We start from the raw sequence: 21,751 nt of genomic DNA on the forward strand, positions 1-21,751 counted from the left end.
CCCCCCCCCCTAAACTGTGACACTGTCTCTGTTGTCAGAACAAAGGATCTTATGATTGCACTGAGACTAGTTATTGGATCTTGAATTCTGGATGTCTTGTTTAACGATAATTTCAGTTTCTATGGCACGACTGTTTGATAACACCATTGTATCATTTCAGTGCTCTCCGTAATTTTGTCTCTCTACTCCAGCACTTTGGATTGAAATTATACAATGACTATGTTAAAGTGCCGACCGTCACCTTTAATTTGAGGGTATTTTCATCCATATTGGGTGAATTGTTTAGAAATTACAGCACCATCTGTACATAGTCCCCCCCATTTTAGGGGACCAAAACTATTGAGACAAATTCACTTATGTGTATTAAAGTAGGCAAAAGTTTAGTATTTGGTCCCATATTCCTAACACAATTACATCAAGTTTGTGACTTTACACATTTGTTAGATGCATTTGCTGTTTGTTTTGGTTGTGTTTCAGATCATTCTGTGTCCAATTGAAATGAATGGTAAATAATGTATTGTGTGATTTTGGAGTCCCTTTTATTGTAAGAATAGAATGTTTCTCAACACCTAAAATCCCACGTGATCTGTCTTGCATCAGACTCTGCACTGCCTGTTTCAGTGTGTGGATCATTTCATTTCAGACCAGTAAAACAGACCGAGGAGAAAGGACAGAAAGAGAAGTTAGTGCAAAGAAAGAATTTAAGGGATTTATTGTGGAGAAGACGTGTGCATGAGTAAAATCTTTATTGCATGCACAGAACTATATGTCAAAGGTTTGAGTGAAACAAGTGCTGAGAGTGGTCCTTTCCAAATGCCACAACATGCACCGGAGAGGGGACCTCAGATTGACCCCTAATACCAGCCACAGAGTGACGGAGGCACCACTACACTTACACAACATTTACACCAGCGAGAGCTGCAGTTCACCCCACTGCCTCCAGACACTGCCACAGTTCAAATCTATACCCAGAAGAGCAGAAGCTAAAAGTATGATCAGAAGCACTTCCTTCACATTCAGTGACCTGATGCTTAATACAAGCAGTTGGCTTGGCAAAAAAAAACAAAAAAATATTTATTTTGTCTTTCTTTTGCAACAGTAACAGCTATAGTTGGTTTGAAAATAATTATTATCTTTGACTAAATTATTCTATGATAGTATAGTCTGTAACTGGAATGCACAACAGGAGAGAAGACACAAAAATCTAAAATGTAAAAGTGGTGCATGAACCACACACACCATTTAAATTTGGCAGCACAAAAATCAAGGGAATATGGCAATACTGATGGTTACATACAACTGTTGAGAGTATGGCAGTAAGTAAAAACTTCACATAAGAATGTTCTTGACCACAATTTAAAACAATAACAAAACGGTAAGACTTTCCATTCAACAAAAAAATTGCAGATATTTAAATGCGTTTCATCCCCAGTAAAAAGTGGACTATGAATTGCAACAGTTTTTTCTCTAAGTGTTTTAGAGGAAAGTGTGAGGGTAGGCATGATGAGAAAAAAAAAAGTTCATCTTGGAATGCGTGCTTGGGATCGTCGCTGGGAAGATGCCAAGCGGAATTGATGAAGCCGAATTCTACAATTTTGCCAGTGGCTGGCCCGGCAAACTTGATTCTCTCCCAACCAATGAATGGTCCTGAGCGGGGGTCGAATCTTAGATGGCAACCTTGGAGATCTGGTCCTCCAGTTTGGCAATTCGGCGGTCCTGTAGGGTGACAAGGTCTCTGAGCGACTTGACCTCTCGCAGTAGCTCCTCAAGTTTCCCTTCATTTTGCTGTCATAAAGCAGAGAAAGAACTACAAGTAAAAAAATGACAAGAGACATCGTCACAAACCATCTAATGGCTAAAATGATTTAATATCGATCTTTGAGTTCCAAATCTAGTCTCTGATTTATTTAGTTTACCTAAATACATCTTGACTGTTGCCAGTGTTACAGTACAGTTTTATTCCCTGTGTTCTTGTTACGGTAACTGTCCAGTCCTACTCACTGTACAGGGATGTGGAGAGGCCTTGCTCTGGGCAGGTGAGGTGTTCTCTGCTTTCTTGGCTGACTTGCCCTCCAGGACGTTGGACTTCTTGACCACCTTGAGGTCACGGTTCTTTCCGGGGACATAGCCGTTTTTCAGGGAGATCAGGATAGGCTCACCGTTCTTCCCATCAAACCAGTCCTCCGCCTCGATGGCACAGTCTGGTCCCGCTGTGTCCGGGTAAAGGTCATCCTGGAACAGGTCCGACTGTACGTGTGTGTGTGTGTGTGGGATGGCGAGAGAGACGTAATGGTATCAGTTAGGATTGTACTCTAGTCAGTGGTGGACTGTAATCCATTCTTAATATTGCCCACATCTGACAATTGCACTCTTTTTTACAGCATCAATATCTTTCAACGTTAAAAATAATTAGTCAAAGAGTAAAAGAAAGAGACAAACCTTTCGGGGGACTGTCATGATGATTGGCTCACACTTTCTCTCATGCAGTTTATAAAACCTGCAAGGGAAATAGACAAAATACGATGAGGATGTACAGCCGTGGGAATCAAAGGCATTGGGACTGTTCTCTCAAATAGCGCAACATGCCCTCCCTCTAGTGGACGAAAGGAGAAGGTCTCAAAGCCATCTTTCTAAGTGTATGGTTGTTACCTGGCAATCTCGCACTTATTGACGTCCAGTCCACGTTTGGGCATGTACCCCATACCCCTCTGGGGCTCCTTGCTGGAGAAGGTGTTGAGGTAGTGCACGAACGGAGCCTCGTCTGTGATCTCAAAGTACCGGATGCTACTGTCACCCTGAACAGAGATGAGAGCTTACTGAGAAAACCCGTGCGAGACTCTGCCGCTGCACTTGAACAGTGTCAGGTTAATAGAAAACGGTAAATCCTCCCAGAAAGACGGACGTCACACTAATCCGCCATCCAGATGGGAAACTATTGGTGCTATTTGGTTTGGGGGATAAGACAGGGATTTAGGAAACACATGACATCTCTAACAAGCACATCATCCTCACCTTCCCACACAGGTACACCACGTTGGTGTCTGCATCGTAGAAAGGCAGCAACACTCCATTACTGGTGTCCAGCTCATGGACTGATATTGGTTCCTCCATGCTTTTCTGTTAACACAATAAATACATTTCATGTGCTTAGATAAGTGGCTAGATAAGGATATGTGCATCTAAGAGCGCATAAACGTCTATATATATATATGTGTGTGTGTGTGTGTGTGTGTGCGTGCATGTCTGGTTGGGAGGTGACGTACAGGGTTCCAGAGGGCTAGCTGCCGCTCGCTCATGCGGCTGAAGCCGGTGGTGAAGATGTTTCCGTCAGCCAGGAAGATGGCTCTCATAGGCCGTGCTCCATCGTGGGCCTTGTCCTTCTCCTGAAAAGACACAGCACGTCTGTCAGAGAGAATCGTATGTTTGAGCACCAATAACACGTCTCGGTAGGAGGGTGTGTACGTGTTTGTGAATGAGTATGAAAGAGAAGAGGGCATATCAAGCCAACCCCCAGAGTCCCCAGCCCACACACCGCCACAATCTTCTCCTTGCGGGGATCGATTACGCGGATCTTCTTGTCCTTGCAGGCGGTGCAGATGAGGGCTCCGTTGCGGCTCCAGCAGGCGCTGAAGATGACGTCAGGGTGCATGTCCTCCAGCTGGATCATGGCCTCTCCAGTCCCCACGTTCCAGATGATGATCAGGTTGTCACAGCCTGGAAGGACAGACACAAACAAACTACAGTCAGAATCCACATGCCTCTGTCTCATAGCAGAGTGCAGTCCTACAGTAGAGTGGAAAATATAGGCCTTGTATTCTCAAAGCTGATGTGACAAATGTACTCCATGCTGAACGTGCCACACTCCTTGTGTGAGAGCAGTGTCAAAGCTGTCTCTACCTGCACTCATGAGGATGTTCCTGGCCGTGGGGTGCCAGGTGACGATGCCCACCCTCTTGGAGTGTCCCTCCAACACCACCACAGGCTCAGCCAGCGGGGTGACCAGCCCATTCTCTGGGATCTGCCACACCTAGAGACACAGAGATTAAGTTAGTCATGATGCCATTAGCTTCTACTTGTCTTTAGCGATTTTCTCATTTTTAACTATGGAGACGAACAGACTAAAAGGTACACTACACTGCCAAAAGTATGTGGACACCCCTTCAAATGAGTGTATTCGGCTATTTCAGCCACACCCGTTGCATAAAATCGAGCACACAGCCATGCAATCTCCATAAATAAACATTGGCAGTAGAATGGCCTTACTGAAGAGTTCAGTGACTTTCAACGTGGAATCGTCATAGGATGCCACTTTTCCAACAAGTTAGTTCATCAAATTTCTGCCCTGGCCAACTGGAAGTGCTGTTATTGTGAAGTGGAAACTTATAGGAGCAACAACGGCTCAGACGCAAAGTGGTAGGCCACAAGCTCACAGAACGGGACCGGCAGTGCTGACTATCCTCGGTCGCAACACTCACTACAGAATTGCGAACTACCTCTGGAAGCAACGTCAGCACAAGAACTGTTCTTCGGGAGCTTCATGAAATGGGTTTCCATGGCCAAGCAGCCACACAGAAGCCTAAGATCACCATATCCAATGCCAAGCGTCAGCTGGAGTGGTGTAAAACTCACCTCCATTGGACTCTGGAGCAGTGGAAACGCATTCTCTAGAGTGATTAATCATGCTTAACCATCTGGCAGTCCGACTTGGCAGATGCTACCTGCCCGAATGCACTGTGCCAACTGTAAAGTTTGGTGAAGGAGGAAGAATGGTCTGGGGCTGTTCATGGTTCGGGCTAGGCTCCTTAATTCCAGTTAAGATTTTCCTTCACTCTACAGCATAATGACATTCGAGATGATTCTGTGCTTCCAACTTTGTGGCAACAGCTTGGGGAAGGGCCTTTCCTGTTTTAACGTGACAATGCCCCGGGGCACAAAGTGAGGTCCATACAGAAATGGTTTGTCGAGATCAGTGTGGATGAATTTGACTGGCCTGCACAGAGCCCTGACCTCAACCTCATCAAACACCTTTGGGATGAATTGGAACATCGACTGCGAGCCAGGCCTAATCACACAACATCAGTGCCCGACCTCACTAATGCTTTTGTGGCTGAATGGAAGCAAGTCCCTGCACATGAGCACGTGCCACCATGACATCGTGATCAGTGTTTTTTTTTTTATTTTTTAAATACCAAATGTTTCTCCACAATTTCGATCTCGTCTCATTGCTGCAACTCCCTAATGGGCTTGGGAGGTGAAGGTCGGGTAATGTGTCCTCCGAAACCCGCCAAACCTTAACACCCACTCGCCTAACCTGGGAAGCCAGCTGCACTAACGTGTTGGAGGAAACACCATTCACCTGACGACCGAGGTCAGCCTGCAGGCGCCCGGCGCACCACAAGGAGTCGCTAGAGCGCAATGAGCCAAGAAAAGCCCCCGCCCAAAGCCTCTCCTAACCCAGAAGACGCTGGGCCAATTGTGCGTCGCTCTACGGGACTCCCAATCATGGCCGGTTGTGATCCATCCCGGGTTCGAACACGGGTCTGTAGTGACGCCTCTAGCACTGCGATACAGTGCCTCAGACCACTGCGCCACTCGGGAGGCTCCGATCAGCGATTTCTATTGGAGAAGCAGTTTCTAGGCATCTTCATATGATCTTTGATGTGCATGTCTAATGTTACCAGGATGTGCTAACAGTGTTTAGTCTAAAGGTGGCAGCAGAGAGCTGATGGGGACAACACACCCTTTGTTCAGAAACAAGGAAGAGAGAGGAATAAGGTCTGCGTAACACTTCATGTTTCAGAGAGCAGACCTTTCTACAATGTTTTTGGATTCCATCTTTAAGGTCTATCGTTTCATATAAAATACATTCAATTAGATCAAATATGGTATGGACCACTCAGTGGACTTATCAGTCTCTCGCTACAGGCGAGACCAAATAAGGACGCGAGACATACTGACAGGATGACCTCACCGCCCCACCATTTCCATATGGCTGGGGTTCTGATTACGCTATGACACATGCTTTGTGTATAGAGCACACCATGGAGGTTAATGTTGCAGCACTGACAGACAGGGTTATTGATCCCATGTGAATCTCAGGTCTTTCTCAGAGATGTCAACGAGTTCACTGCAAAATAATCAATAGGGGTTGACAAGCTTGACTTCAAAAGATGTGTCCAAGCGTGTAGTGGGTAGGCAGGACAGCATATTGAACAGTGTCACCGCGACACCATTCTGACCATGTCAGCAGTGAAAACTAGACGTACGTACCATGACCGTGCAGTCCTCGGAGCCGCTGGCGATGACGTGGTCATTGTGAGGGCACCAGTCGATGTCCAGGACAGGTCCCGTATGACCACATACTGTTGGGTAGGCCTTGTCTATGCGACCCGTCTGGAGAGAGAAAGGAGGAGGTTTGGTATGATTGCTGGAGATCAGTAACAAAGGACGGGGAGAAACTGAACTGTGAGCCCTCAATCCTACTGGCAAAGACCAAGGGTTGACTTGTGAAGGAGATACAAATACAGCATTAGGGTAAAGGACATATTACTCTCCCTGTGAGACAGACAATTTATTGTTGTTACTTTACATCTGCCATTTCTAAACTACTACTTTCAGCACCATTCATCATCTTTACTATCATCAAATCCCCAAGGCAGGATTATACGTGGTCATTTACAAACTCAGCAGGCTAACCTTCCTAAAAAAATGCCATTCATCCAATCAGAGGGCCTCTAGATGACATGAGCAACCTGGGGGAGCGTGTGACCTCTGCCGTCAACTGGATCAATGAGCGATGAGGAGAGGAGGACCCACTTATTTCGCTCAGCTCCTCTGTCTTTGGGTTAACCCAGGCTGACACCGACTCTGTGCATGGCAGGACTGAGGCCTCAGTGACGTCACGAAAGGGCTGTGTGAGAAACTGGTTCTCCTATTTACAACTAGTCTAGTCCCGAACTACGGCAGTTACTGACCTCAGCACTTTTTAATACCACACTGATAAAGACATGTGTGCCCACCCCCACCAAGAGTAATCGCTATGGCAAGGTTATAGGGCTAGAGAGGTATGCATTCTCGTTAATGATTCATTAAGTCTGCAGCTATGTTGATATTTTTTCAGTGTTTCTCTCAATCAGCCATTAATAGTAAATAGAAATATCAGGCTCTCAAAACTCCTAATTATGAGATGCTGGAATTGAGAAGCAATCTAATCACCGGTCTGACCCCCTGGGGCCTAACCGGCACTCCCTGTCTGCCATTACTGCCGTTGTCACGGTAACGACTTGCCAGGAGGAGCGGGAACAGCAGCCAGTAAGTTCATATTCACAACATAGCCTATCATACAGATCAAGGAGGGAGGGATAGTTTGGGTTTGTTGACTGAGTATCTTCACTAATTAGACTCCCCATACACAGGCCTCTCTCTCAGGGGGAATGCAGATCAGTTCTAGAACAAGACATCGGCAACAGTCACGTTTCCAGTAGGACTGGAAATTTCCAGGGACATCCCGATACGATATGTATTGCGATTCTATATGTATTTTGATTCAATACTGCAATTTTATTGCAATTTGATCTACTGCAGAGGGATAAGAGAGCCATGAGTAAAACGAGTTTTGACCACATGGACATACAATTGCTGAAACCATGTTGGCTCACCACTTAAAAAGATGGATAACAAACTAGAGAAGAAATACCAGAGTTTTGGCGCAGGAACAGCCGACTAGGGCTAGCTAACGTTAGCGTTTCTTTTGAGAATTGATACTACTGAAGCCATAGAATCGATATATAGTCAAAAATAACATTGCTATACTTTACTGTATACATTTTCCCCCAATCACTAATTTCCAGTGTAGGTTGACATCTGACCATTATATAGGCTACTGCTACATGAGTGGACAGACAGACGGGAGGTAAGTGACTACAACAGATGTTACAGCAGATGTTTGAGAACACACTCACACTAAAAGGGAGATGTAAATGAAAATATTAGACAGCCAGGGAGTTACATATTCACTCAAACAATCCTCTCTGGTCCATGGATAATCCAGTCTAATTGTTGTGAATAATGGTGTTTGGAGACATGCGTTGCTGAACTCGTGAATCTGACTCTGTGTAAGTCAAAAAACGGCTTCTAATGCCAGAATCTCGTAGTGCCCCTTTCAGCAATGTAGCAGTTACCCGTCTCTTTACGGGGGATGAAGGAAATATATGATAATGTAAACTAATTAACCAAGTGGACTAGAATAATTGCATCTCATCCAGTACCCTAGGGTCAGTGAGGCAAGTGTAACAAGAGGGCGTGAATGCATGTAATGCAAATGCCTTTACAACAACCATACTGATTAAAATAGATATGTGATTGATTGCTTGTCTATGGTGTTTGTTACTAAAAGTGGCTGGCACGGTTTCCAAATGCTAACGTTTAAGCATTTGTGGCACAAATCCCATTCAAGTCATGGGACCGATATTAGCATTTTTAACCAATCATGTTTAAATCATCCATAAGGCTGCGTTACACAGGCAGCCCAATTCTGATCTTTTTTTCACTAATTGGTCTTTTGAGCAATCAGATCAGCTCTGAAAAAGATCTGAGGTGATCGGTCAAACGACTAATTAGTGGGGGAAAATATCAGAACTGGGCTGCTTGTGTATTTTGTACATGTATTAAACTGGGAGTTGACCAATTCCAGTACCCTTGCTCAGGGTGTCCGGGGTGCTCCCGAGGATCATTTTTATGTAGAAGGACTGAGGTCTGGTGAAGGGCAGTCCTGGCGACTTTTTAAAAAGTCCAAAATGTATGAAAATAAAATGATGCTGATCTTCTAAAATATAATTTCCACCTCCAGAAATGAGCCCAATAACATGTCGGTAAATATTGTGTATAAATTATTTAAACATATTAGACCAGATGTCGCATAGAACACACAACAACAAGTCGACTAGGTAAACAATTCTACTATGAGGTCGTCTGATTTAGATTTAATAACATTACATGGCAAAAATAGAAGCACTGGAAAGTTACATCCTGAGTGATAAAGTAGAGGCTTTGAATGACTTTGCCAGCAGCTACAGTAGGCAACACACCGCTGTTTGAGTTGCGCGCTGCGGTAGTGCGCATGTTAGACTCTTTCATTCCCTTTATCTGAACATCGGAATGTCATCAACAATCATGCATTTCAGTTCAGTTCAGTGCACCCCCCGAGACGTTTTATTGCTGTCATACCTTGCCCATAGGCTGTTTACACAGGGCAAGGAAACTAAATGTCATTTTGTAATTTGGGCGAACTATCCCTTTAAACTCAAACATGTTTTCCTGAACAAATAACGCAAATTGATATTTGATTACAACATCAATATGACACTCAATATAAGTGATTCTGCTTAATATATTTGAATGTGGAGTTCACCCCAACATTTTTAACACCCATGTCCCAGAATCCACTAGGCAACACACATTTCCATCAGCCAATCGGGAGACAGACAGGAAATGGTCGTGTAGGCAGCCTGACATGCAAAGTGCTGGACTTCCATATATGGTCAAATCTGCTGACAGCAGCAGCAAGCTCTTGGGTACTGAATAGAGGAGGGGAGAGAGAGAGAGAGAGAGAGTGGAGACACAGACAATTGCTGTTGGCTGTTCACACAACTCCCCTATACACATGCACACACACCGGCTCTCTAGTCACACTGATCAATCCCGGGCATAGGAAGCTTCTTTCAAATTCAATTTTCTTTCACCAAATTTAAACCACCTAGACATTTGACCTAAAATCCAGTCAGCGTGTAGCACTATTGTCCAGAAGTTGTTGGTCTTCCATAGGATCAGAAAACTTGAAAGAGGTGGGCGAGCCCTTTAGCAGTAAGATACTACAACGCACCCTCACGTTCTGCATACATTGTTGGGCCAACAAAATTCGATTGGCATATACATATCCGGCATAGTAAAATATCATTGTAATCTAATTTAGTTGAAGTGATAGGAATGAGCCATTTCAAGAAAGACCTCTGCAAATACTCTCAGTATTCAAATCCTTAGGAAATAACTAATAATCAAAATCATACTGAAACAGAACGGAGCGACTGAATGTAACTAATACTGAGATCTAGGCCAACAGTGAGAGGAAGTGTTCCAAGAGCAATGAGACAGGAGGAGCCACGACGCTGCCTGGTTGGCCGACAGTGACACACTCACCTTAAGCAGAGGGAGGACGAGGAAGGCTCCGCCACCACTGGCCTCGATGATGATGGCGACAAATTTGGTGTTGACGGCACAGAAGGAGCTGTCCCATGTGACCCGGGAGACGCGGATGTCGTCATAGCACTGGTCGTTCTTCACCGCTTGGCCAAAGACATGACGGAACTTACTCGCTCGCACCACTCGCCTGAACATATCTGTCATCAGGAGTAGAGACAGGGAGAGAGAGAGAGATGTCAGACAGATGCTATAACAGGGTTACTAATCTCTTATGGACAGACGCACGTTACATAAATGGTATCATAGCGTCTGTCAGACTGTGGGATGCAATGACTAACAATGAACTTTGTTCCGGATGGGAAATTTGGCCCATAGACATGACTGAAATTTGGCTTCTGTTTAGGGGTGGGGGGGTGGAGACTTTGCTAGTCTCGTTAGTAGCTTTCCTCAAATCTCCCCCCAGAACTTCATCAAGATACTTTTGTATATATAGTGAATGTGGACACCCCTTCCAATTAGTGAATTTGGCTATTTCAGCCATACCCGTTGCTGATAGGTCTATAAAAATCTCCATAGACAAACATTGGATAGAATGGCCTTACTGAAGAGCTCAGTGACTTTCAACGTGGCACCATCATAGAATGCCACCTTTCCAACAAGTCAGTTTGTCAAATATCTGCTCTGCTAAAGCTGCAGGTGCTGTTATTGTGAAGTGGAAATGTCTAGGCGCAACAACAGCTCAGCCGCGAAGTGGTAGGCCACACAAGCTCACAGAACAGGACAGCCGAGTGCTGAGGCGCATAGCATGTAAAAAATAATATATTCTCGGTTGCAACACTCACTACCGAGTTCCAAACTGTCTCTGGAAGCAACGTTGGCACATTAACTGTTTGTCGGGAGCTTCCTGAAATGGGGTTCCATGTACGAGCAGCCGCACACAAGCCGCACGCAATGCCAAGCTTCGGCTGGAGTGGTGTAAAGCTCGCCGCCATTGGACTATGGAGCAGTGGAAACGTGTTCTCTGGAGTGATGAATCACGCTTCACCATCTGCCAGTCCGATGAACGAATCTGAGTTTGGCGGATGCCAGGAGAACGCTACCTTTCCGAATACATAGTGCCAACTGCAAAGTTTGGTGAAGGAGGAATAATGGGATGGGGCTGTTGTCCATGGTTCGGGCCCCTTAGTTCCAGTGAAGGGAATTCTTAACGCTACAGCATAAAATGACATTCTAGATGATTCTTTGTTTCCAACTTTGTGGCAACAGTTTGGGGAAGGCTATTCCTGTTTTAACATGACAATGCCCCTGTGCACAAAGCGAGGTCCATACAAAAATGATTTGTCGAGATCGGTGTGGAAGAACTTGACCAGCCTGCACAGAGCCCTGACCTCAACCCCATCAAACACCTTTGGGATGAATTGGAATGCTGACTGCGAGCCAGGCCTAATCGCCCAACCTCACTAATGCTTTTGTTGCTGAAAGGAAGCAAGTCCCCGCATCAATGTTCCAATTTCTAGTGGAAACCCTTCCCAGAAAAGTGGATGCTGTTATGGCAGAAAAGGGGGGACCAACTCCATATTAATGCCCATGATTTTGGAATGAGATGTTCGACGAGCAGGTGTCCACGTGCTTTTGGTCATGTAGTGTATATACAAATATCAAACGTCATTCTCTTTAGACACGCTCTACACTGAAAACAAATACTGGTGTGGTCACTGCCCAAACTAAGGCTCAGTTGATGTGAAGCCACTCCAGCCAGAGCACAACACACACATTGAAAACTTTATAGGACATGGTCATTGACTCTGACATAAAGTTAGAGTTTTCCCCATCTCTGCCTCAAATGGAAGAACACAGCTTATCTAAACTGGATCAAGCTTAAATGGCAGAGCTGGCTCCCAGTCAGAATAGAGGCAGACTTTTAGATCTTTTAGTCTACTTTTGTGCATCTGATCAAACGAGGTGATGGCTGAGTTTGTGTGTATAAACTATGAACCTAGAAAGCATTAGCCTAATATGTATTTTGAGAAAACTTTGCATCTCATCCACCGCCCTTCTTATTAGCCTACTTAGGCAGCCTTTATTCACATTGCCCAATGTTCACTTTGGCATGCTGCATGTTGGTGTAAGCTGGCCACAAACAAAGTCCCACGAGAGCTATGTCTAGCTAGCGTATAGCTCTGTTTCCATAACAACAATGATAGATTCCCATCACGACTCACAGGGAGCAGGCTCCCATCAGAAGAGCTGACCTGCTGCAGGAAGAGCTTAATCAATTACGGGTTAGCATCAAAGGCTTCCTTGTGTCTCCCATAGCCACCAACAGAATGCAGTGCATAGCCACAGTACAGTACTGTGAAATCAGCCAGGGTTGAGCCAGGACAGGCAGTAATAGAACTGATGCTTATGGGCTATGTTCCACTCAGGCCCTTTAGCTCAGACTCCCTGAGACCTTTCACATCATCAAGTATCACAAGCAGAGTGCACTAAAACTTTGTACTTGACACCCCCTTGAACTGGTGGATAATCTTGAGGAGATACTGTGTGCAGTTGGCATTTTGCCAACATGCCACCCATGCCGAAACTCACTATTGCTGGCAATTGGCATTCAATGAATTTTGATCCTCCCACCATCCTTCATATGGGATGTTGTTTTTTGATGACTGATGGTTTCCTGCTTAGTTTCCTTCACAGGAAGTGGATGCAGAAGTTGTATCTTTCCTTTAGCCCATATAGTGGTCACAATGTGCATGGCAGACAGTGATAATAGACCAGGCTATAAGAATAGGCATGCCAGTCAGTCATTCTATGTACTTGTACTATTAACCCACATTCTGCTACCTTCAACATCTATTCAGAATGTTCACTGATGACCTCGCAAGGACTGCCAGAATGTAGTAAATAGCCTATCAATTGACCTGACGTAAGCACCGGGCATAATCTCATAGATTGTTGTTAGGAGCTCTGAGCTCGTGTTTCACCCTGTGGTGAAAAAGACGGATGAGAGTGAGTAAACTACATGCTGAGGGAAGAGATGGCCTTTCAGTCAAGGTAATTTTCATTATACAAGGAGCTGGTACATGTGTCGCTGGGCCGTCCGCTTTCTCACACACGTGTGAATGACAGCTAGAGCTACTGCGTTTACATTCTTCTTCTGACTGAGATCAACCAAGCCCGTCTCAGGTCAATGGGTTTGCATCTTTTAATGAAATGGGGCCAGTGACAGAAACATCTGCATATTTAACAACATTATATTTCCTATAAATCATGTTAGCCTACACATAGGCGATCCTTAACTTGTCCTGAATGGACTCTCCTAGTCACACATCGATCTCTTTTGAAGCGGGAACAGGCATTAGTACAGCAAGGCCATCTCTCCAGGGTCAAATACTCTCTTGGGTCGAAGCCTTGGGTACAGGACATAGGCTATGATGCTGTGGCTATATGACCACAGCCTGCATCACTACAACCGCACGATGCAGCCAGAGAAGGACATGCAGGGTTTGACAAACAGAACATTTCTTTCCATTACTAGTTCCAGCCCTAATGATTCATTCTGGATAGGCTCTCCTCTCACACACATGAACCATTCAACAAGATGTGCTCCATGCCTCGCATGCCTAATTTCTCTCAACACAATGACCTACTTTACAGAGAGCAGCATGGCACAAAAAGGACTGAGTCTGGGGTAGCACCACTCCAACTTAAAGATCATACCCATATGAACCTTTGGTCTACGTCCTCCTTTTAATGAGTGTACGGCATCTTTCACTGTAGTTCAATTAGAGATATGGAATCACCCTTCTATTCTTCTTACAGAGTTAGTTGCAGCTGTAACTGGAATGGAAGGGTCATACATAAATCCTTACTAGACACAACATACAGCATTGACAGTTATGTCAGCAACTTTTAGACTCAAACATACTCTGCTGCTAAACAGAAGTCAATCATGTATATCGGTCCTGTGTGGCTCAGTTGGTAGAGCATGGTTGCCATGGATCACCCTTACAAAAATAAATGCATGCATGACTAAATCGCTTTGGATAAAAGCGTCTGCTACATGGCATATACTATATAATATCTTCTCACCCCTGATAGATGAGGAATGTATGTCCAACTTCACCCATAGAAACTGATCCATCAACATGCAATAACCCTGTAACTTTAATTCCCTGCCTTCTCGGGAAAATAACTTCTCCACTACAGCAAGCAAAAGTGACATGACCAATAATGCAAACCATTTGCTATTGTAAGTGCTAGGTATTGTGAGGTCGACTTAAGGACACATTGTAACCAAATGATTGCATTTGTGATCAAAATGATTAAAATGTTGTTCAGACTAAGGTAGGCCATATGCTTCCTTTCCTGGTTAGAACAGTAGAGGTGCAGTAGACAGACTGATAACTATAGCCTTGGGTTGAACTGTCACAACCCCACCAGTGGCATCTAGAATGCGTTTATGGCCTAGCTAGCTATTAGACTGGGCATCATTGATGCATATCATTGGACACATCATTGTCTGCCACAGAGCATGTAGCTAGGTAGCTAAGCAATGTAGCTAGCTATTAGTTAGATGGCTGGGTCCTGTAGGCTGCCGTCATCTCCATGCATGTTTCTGATTAATACAGGTTATTGATGATTGATCAGAGTAGACATGTAAGTACAGTGTATTAATAAACCAACACATTTGATCATAGTCAGAACATAGAAGGCTACTCTTCATTCCATAATCTAAAGGTGGACAATAGCCATGCATTGTGGCAAGCAAAAATGCTAGCTACTTCCTTAGGTGCAATTCATTAGCAATAATTTCCAAAGGCAGCTCCCCACCCAGGAGGGAAGATCTGCGGTTAATAATGACTTGCTACAGCGGTGTCTAATAAATGAATGACAAAGATGTTTAGGAATTTACATGGAAGATGCTACCGTCTAGAATTTGGAGCATAGACCACCGTCAGTGAGCTATTATGACGCAAGTGCAGATTTTATTCATGGCTCTGGCTGTTCCCATTCAAAACGGTGCACAGCCGGGTAGGCTAGCTAGCAGCAAGATGTTTACTGCAAATACAGGACAGTCCATTTTCCTTACCTCCTAAATCTATGCGAAATTTTCCGTGAACACGAGGTAATCAATCTGAAAACATGAATATGGTAGTTTAGCCCTCGTCCGTTAAGATTTTCCCTTGTTACACTCGTTCAGCCGTTCGAGTATTCTTTCCCTCCAGACTGCAATTCTATGAACCGGAAGCAACGCCCTGTTTCATCCCCGCCTCTTCCATATGAGGCATTATAGGAATCCCATATCGGAGAGATATCAATTGTCTCATTTGTATGATAAAGATACTCTTTTAATAATTTTTTTTTTTTTTTCTCCACTGAAAATTATTAATGGGTCTATGAAAGCATCACCAACCCTGTTACAAGTAGGCCTATAATAAAAAGACAACTAGGCCTAGATCATGGTCGTTTTGGAGGAACAATGCCAATGGTCTCAGAAATGATTGAGTATTTGCTGTAGACAACCTGTACATGCAACCAGCATGAAATGTCACACACTCAGCCTAATTTACTTTTTAATTGACACACCCATGCAACTGCATAGCCCTGCTAGATTGGACATAGCCTACAGTTAAACTTCAAGGCACATTCAAAACCAACAGCAAAAGAATGTGTACAATAATGTGCCAATACTCAGCTTTCTTATGTTTAGTGCGCCTGCAAGTGGTCATTCTGAGAACTGCAGGGCAGGCAGTTCCAAATGTCTCCATTCATGCTATCCTGCTTACCACCTCTCTCAGATGTTTGCTCCAAGTCAACCTGTACCTTATTTATTTTCATTGTAAGAGTCAGCAACTTATCAGGCACTATTGCCAACCCTCACACATACATGTGGTTCTATGTACAGTGCGGCTGAAACCAACGGCATGACTAACACGTTCTAACATGTACAGTACATAGTTTCAAAGGGCTAGTGTGTGTCATTGACTCAAAGGCAGACTGCAATCTGGCAAAAATGGCTTCTTTACAACTCAGGTTCCTCACGTGTGTGTGTGGCTGTGTGTGTGTGTGTGTGTGTGTGTGTGTGTGTGTGTGTGTGTGTGTGTGTGTGTGTGGCTGTGTGTCTGTGGGTGAGAGAGAGAGAGAGAGAGAGAGAGAGAGAGAGAGAGAGAGAGAGAGAGAGAGAGAGAGAGAGACACACACCAACTAGAGTGAGCGAGCAAGAGGGAGGGAGCGAGAGAGAGTACATCACTGGGGCCGAACTCCCTGCCATCCAGGACTTCTATACCAGGACGTGTCAGAGGAAGGCCCTAAAAATTGTCAAAGACAATCAAGTCTGGAACCAACAGGACCCTGAACAGCTTTTACCCCCAAGCATTAAATAGTTAACCAATAGCTATAGCATTGACCCTTTTGACTCATCACATACACTAACACTGCTACTACTGTTTATCTATCCTGTTTCCTAGTCACTTTATCCCTACCTACTGTGTACGTACATACTGAATCTACCTCGATTACCTCATACCCCTGCACATCGACTCGGTACTGGTACCCCATGCATATAGCCAAGTTTAGGTCACTCATTGTGTATTTATTCCTTGTGTTATTATTTTTCTATTTATTCTCTTTTTTTCTCTCTGCATTTTTGGGAAGGGCCCGCAATTAAGAATTTCACTGTTAGTCTATACCTGTTGTTTACAAAGCATGTTACAAATTACATTTGGGAGACATATAGACAGAGAGAACATTGATCCAAAGCACCTTCTTACCTTTTTTGAGTTCAGGCTCTGGTGGTTTTTCAGCAGATTTCTTAGTGACATCAAAGGCCTTCTTCATCTGTGATACTTTCAGGCTCTGGCCCTGGTCCACAGCCCCGGCAATGGACATGGCCGTGAGCAGTTTTGCCCGGTCTGCATGTCTGATCATGGACTTGGCTGCAAGGGGTTTTGTCCAGTCTGCATGCTTGATTCTCTGGTGCATCCGGTTAGTCTCCTTTATGAGCTCAGCCACAGGCCTGTATGTCTCAGTTTCATGCTCAGACACAGTATCACGATAACGCGGCTCAACAAGACCACTATGGATTCTACGGTCACTGTGGTCAAAGTTCTTCCAACGGACATCTGTGCTGACAGTGTCAGCATGGGGTTCAGGGTCATCCTCCTCATCACATTCCATTCTCTTACACAAGGCCTGCTCTAGTTCTCGTATCTCCTCGTCTTCTGAAGGACAAGTTATGTCTTCTGAGATTGAAACCGTTTCTAATGGAACAAATGGCTTTTGGGGCTTTTTTGGTACAGGAGGAGGTGGACCTTTGAATTTAGCCTGCTTTTCCAAAAAAGGTTGTCCATCCAACATGTCAAGTTGTTTTGGTTCTTCCTCTTCTGCAGCACGTTTGACCATTTGTGCCCAAGCATCAAAATCTATGATATTTCTATATTTTTCCTCTCTAGTTGGTGTCCTTTGTCGTTGTGAAAAATCAAAATTATCTGGCGTGTACATGTTGGATGGTACAGTGTAAGCAGCACCTGTGTTGTCCCATAACACACACATGTCCTGAGGAGCTGTGTCACAAGCATTTTCTTTGTTGACTTGATGTGAATGTCTCCTCTTCTTCTTCTTCTTCTTCTCCTCCTCCTTGTGGTAATAATCATCACATATCTTCTGCTCATCCAAGCAGCAGGTTTTTGCAGCTGGAATCTTAACGAAGGGATTTGGGGGCTTTTTTGGGACAGGTGGAGGAGGCCCCTTTGGTTTAAGCCTCTCCCCTGCAACATAAGGATCTATAGAGGCACCTGAGGTCGCTTTGTCCTCTGTCTGGGTGAAATCCATACTGTTGTTTTGTTGTGTTGGTAATGTGCTCTCCATTTCCCTCTCAGGCAGAATGTGAATGATGGGTGGTGGGGTGATGACAGCAATGTAACAGACAGGCTGGCTCTCCATCTGCATGCTAACAACCTGCCTCTGCCCATCGCTGTCCTCTAAAGTTGGCACAGACAGAGGAGGTAAGGGAATCACATTGCATTGTTCTAATGAGCATGAGGACGATGCAGTTATGAGTTGTGGCATCTTGGGGACAGAGCAGGAGAGGACATTAACTTTGACCTGTTTTTTAGACATAGAGGCAGCTGATTGGATGTTTGTTTCTCTACCAGCCGTTAAATTAACAGTCTCATCAGAAAGGGATGTTTTGGCATTCTCAGTAACACTCAGAATCTGAATTGGTGAGGTAGATATGACTGCATTCTGAAGTACTGGCTCTTTCTCTACCTTCACAGAAAAACAACTACCAGCAAGTTCTTCCTTAGCATCATGTAAAACAGCCTCAGTCTTACTCTGAGACTGTTCAGCAGCTAAATGTTGATATTTGGTGATGGAGGTGCATGTATCAGTGGATGGGGATACTTCTTTTGCTTTTCCAATAGAAGTTTCAGTTTGCTGTTGTAAGGAGACATTACCACATGGGCTCTCTACATTATCAAACTGTTGAATGGATTTCCCACTTTTGTCTGTACCTTTGGCCTTTGGCCTTGGTGGAGGCTGAGGAGGATTTGGTGTGTCAAGATGTCGTGGGACACATGCGGAAGATGCCCTGAGTACTTCAGGTTCGCACCGATTTGACTCACAAGCCTCAATCCTGTGGTCTGTGACACAGTCTCTCTTTACCTTCCTCCTCTGCACGTCTTTCACCTGTGGATGCTCATCTGTGGCTGTGGCCTTCCTCTCTTTTTCAGTTTGTGAACCACTCTTAACAGGATCTGTCGTCTCCGAGCGTTTGTCCGGCTTCGTTTTTGTGTTGAGCATGGTTAATGCTTCTGTTTTCTCATCAAGTTCTTCCTCTATATTCAATAGGACCAAATCCTCATGAGTGCAGTCTTTATCTTCAGGGGATTTATTATATATATCATTTGGCTTGTAATTGGCATGGGTTGATTCAACACTCAAGAGGGCTGGTTCTTTGCCTTGAATGCCCGTTTTGAGCTCACAAGTCGCAGTCTTTCCCGCCTCATTCTCTGTCATAGCTTTGACAGCTTCAGTTCGTTCAGCCTTCTTCGGGCGACACACGATACCTGCAGGTTCAGCCAAATGTGGATCCGCTCTTTCCGAACATTCTGTGTGTGAACATCGGGTATGTGCATCGCAACCGCTGCGTCCATTACCGGAAAGAACACAAGAAGTGTTTACAGTGCTGCTCGTATCCTCATCCTGTGTTACTTGTTGCAAACTCTGTGTTTTGCTTGTTTCATCACCCAAAGGTGAGGCTTTTTGTGAGGTCTTCTTACTGGAGTCCTGGTGCTTTTTTCCTGAAGACCTCTGAAGTCTGTCCTCACTGAGCCTCTGATCATCCACAGCAGAAGAAACGTTCCTCTTTGGATCAGTAGGCGACGTTGTAGGGTCTTGAGGTTTATCCACAACAGCGGCAGAAGTCGTATCCTCCTTCACTATTCTATTTACAGAGAGCGGTTTCATTTCCTTCTCTTTGTCCCTGATTTTAGAGATCGTGCTCCTCACATCAGACGATGAACACGATTCATCCTTCTCCAGAAGTACGAAGTCCTCCTCGGTAGCCTCTGAGATCACCAAGTCCTCTGTGTTAGACATATCTTTCGTATCCTCTGTATCTGAGTCGCTGTGCCAACCGCCAGCCAGGGATTTACTCCTCACTTGTCCATCCATTGTATTTGCCCTTTTCCTACTACCCGCAGCTTTATTCTGTGTTTTGGGCTCTGAGTGCTGTGTGCTCCTCTCAGAGTTCAGGACACTTTCTGGCTTCTCTATATCATATGTGACAGCCCTGCCTTCTCTGTCCCCTCCCTCGTTCCCTCCCCCCGCGGTCAAGGGGCTCTGTTCCTCACCTAGCGAGGTGCTCATTGGCCCCTCACTGAGGGTGTCTGTCAAGGCCGGGGTGGCAGTGAGCTCATCGCCTCCCTGCTTACTGGCCAGGCTGCTGCTGACACCCAGTCCCTCTGTTTTCCGATAGCTCCCAGTCCCACCGCTACTGCTACCACTGCCCTGTTCACCGGGCTCCGACTGCTCTCCTCCATTGGAGGCATTTGTTGAAACTCCCTCCTTTTCCGGCACTTTGTTCAGTTTCTGACCCATTGGTTGTTTTAGTTGTTTTCTCTCTAAAAGGAAGAGAGAGATACATGTCAAGATAGCAGTGGTCAAGGAATGACTCAGTGTACAGTAGCATTCTGCTTGCCCATCTCTTAATTTGACATAAGGCCAAGCCTCTCGCTCTCTTACTCTCTCACAATCTCACCCCCTACCTCTACCTTTCTAGATTTCTATATATAGAATAGGAAATAAAAAAGAAATATATTACTCTCTCTTTCCCTCTGAAATCCCATCACTCTCTCCAGTGGACGCTCACTCTCCTCATTCTGTCCTGCTGGAATGTTGTGGCGCTATAATTAAAGTGGCTCTCACTGCCGCCAGTGAGTCACAGGGCCAAAAGGGAAACAGGACAACTGGGATAATAGAATCAGTCAGCAGCCAGGTGCCAAGGTCAAAGACTGAGGGCTGTTTGGAACGTGAACCGAACAAAACCAATGTCCATTTCCCATTGAAAATAAATCTATTCAGCATATTGACATATATCTACAGTAAGAGCATGATCTAAGCACACTCTTAGAATAGTACAGTATGGCACACGACAGAATTAAACATATCCGATCATGTCCCATCAGTAGCATCATGCAGTCTGAGTTCAGCTGTTTCCATTGGCACTTTGAAGTCAACCCAGGTTGCTCAAATTGCTTTTCCACTGCCTCCAGAAATGTGAAATTATGTCATATTGCTAGGTAGCCAATATGTGACTGGAGCTAATGTTAATGCTAATGTTGCTAGCTAGCTAGCTAACAAGATGAAGAATTTAATTCATCCTCACCATGCTGTAGGTAACGATACCCCATACTCCTGCCAGTAACAACCAGACTCAGAACGGTGTAACTAGCTTTCAATACGACCTGGCCAGCTAAAATTCCTGCTAGCTCACGTTAGCTAGCTTGTTTCAACTCTGATTTGCTTGCTAACATTAGGTAGCTAGCATTCAAGTGCTGACTGTTATCATAAAAGTTTATTGTGTAGTGCAAAAACGAATGAAGGATCCAGCTATGGCGGTAATTTGTGTCATGTCTGACTACTGCAGTACTGCTTGTCCATGTACTAGCTAACAGTAACAAGCCCAGACAAGCTAGCGAAACGTTGTAATTTTAAGTGCTGTTGGAAACAGGGATTTATAGCTCAGCAACAACAGAGCGCTCTCCCGTGTCCTCCTTCAAACCCATTAATTGTTTATGATTGTTATGACAACGAGGACCATGGAAAGATCGGCTGGAATAACATAAAAGTCACAAGGGCTTTGACTTTTGAACTGGGTTGTCTGTCTGGGAACTGGTCAGGACAGAGTTTTACGACTGACGTAATTGACGGCCGAGGAGAGATTATTCAAGAGGAACAAAACTCAACAGGCTTAAAAATAGCATGATGTTTCTTAGTAGTTCTAGGTTGTAAACAAAGATACAAAGTATTAGGACCTCAACTGACCATCACA

At 44.7% G+C, this 21,751-nt stretch overlaps 2 protein-coding genes across 2 annotated transcripts; both read right to left on the minus strand.

Moving 5' to 3' along the window:
• Positions 1-695: 695 nt before the first annotated feature.
• Positions 696-15,460, minus strand: LOC129818612 (coronin-1C-A-like). The gene is made up of 11 exons (XM_055874693.1): positions 15,287-15,460; positions 10,195-10,394; positions 6,271-6,393; positions 3,898-4,027; positions 3,533-3,714; positions 3,264-3,383; positions 3,013-3,117; positions 2,650-2,795; positions 2,440-2,497; positions 2,002-2,247; positions 696-1,785 (listed from the first exon to the last, which is right to left on the minus strand). Exons 2-11 carry the CDS (start codon positions 10,390-10,392, stop codon positions 1,666-1,668), a joined length of 1,428 nt encoding a protein of 475 aa, XP_055730668.1. The 5' UTR covers positions 10,393-10,394; positions 15,287-15,460; the 3' UTR covers positions 696-1,665.
• Positions 13,175-21,389, minus strand: LOC129818264 (uncharacterized). The gene is made up of 3 exons (XM_055874017.1): positions 21,086-21,389; positions 16,968-20,321; positions 13,175-13,179 (listed from the first exon to the last, which is right to left on the minus strand). Exons 1-3 carry the CDS (start codon positions 21,108-21,110, stop codon positions 13,175-13,177), a joined length of 3,384 nt encoding a protein of 1,127 aa, XP_055729992.1. The 5' UTR covers positions 21,111-21,389.
• Positions 21,390-21,751: the final 362 nt, after the last annotated feature.

This window comes from Salvelinus fontinalis, chromosome 21 (genome assembly GCF_029448725.1).
Source record: "Salvelinus fontinalis isolate EN_2023a chromosome 21, ASM2944872v1, whole genome shotgun sequence".
Taxonomy (NCBI): domain Eukaryota; kingdom Metazoa; phylum Chordata; class Actinopteri; order Salmoniformes; family Salmonidae; genus Salvelinus; species Salvelinus fontinalis.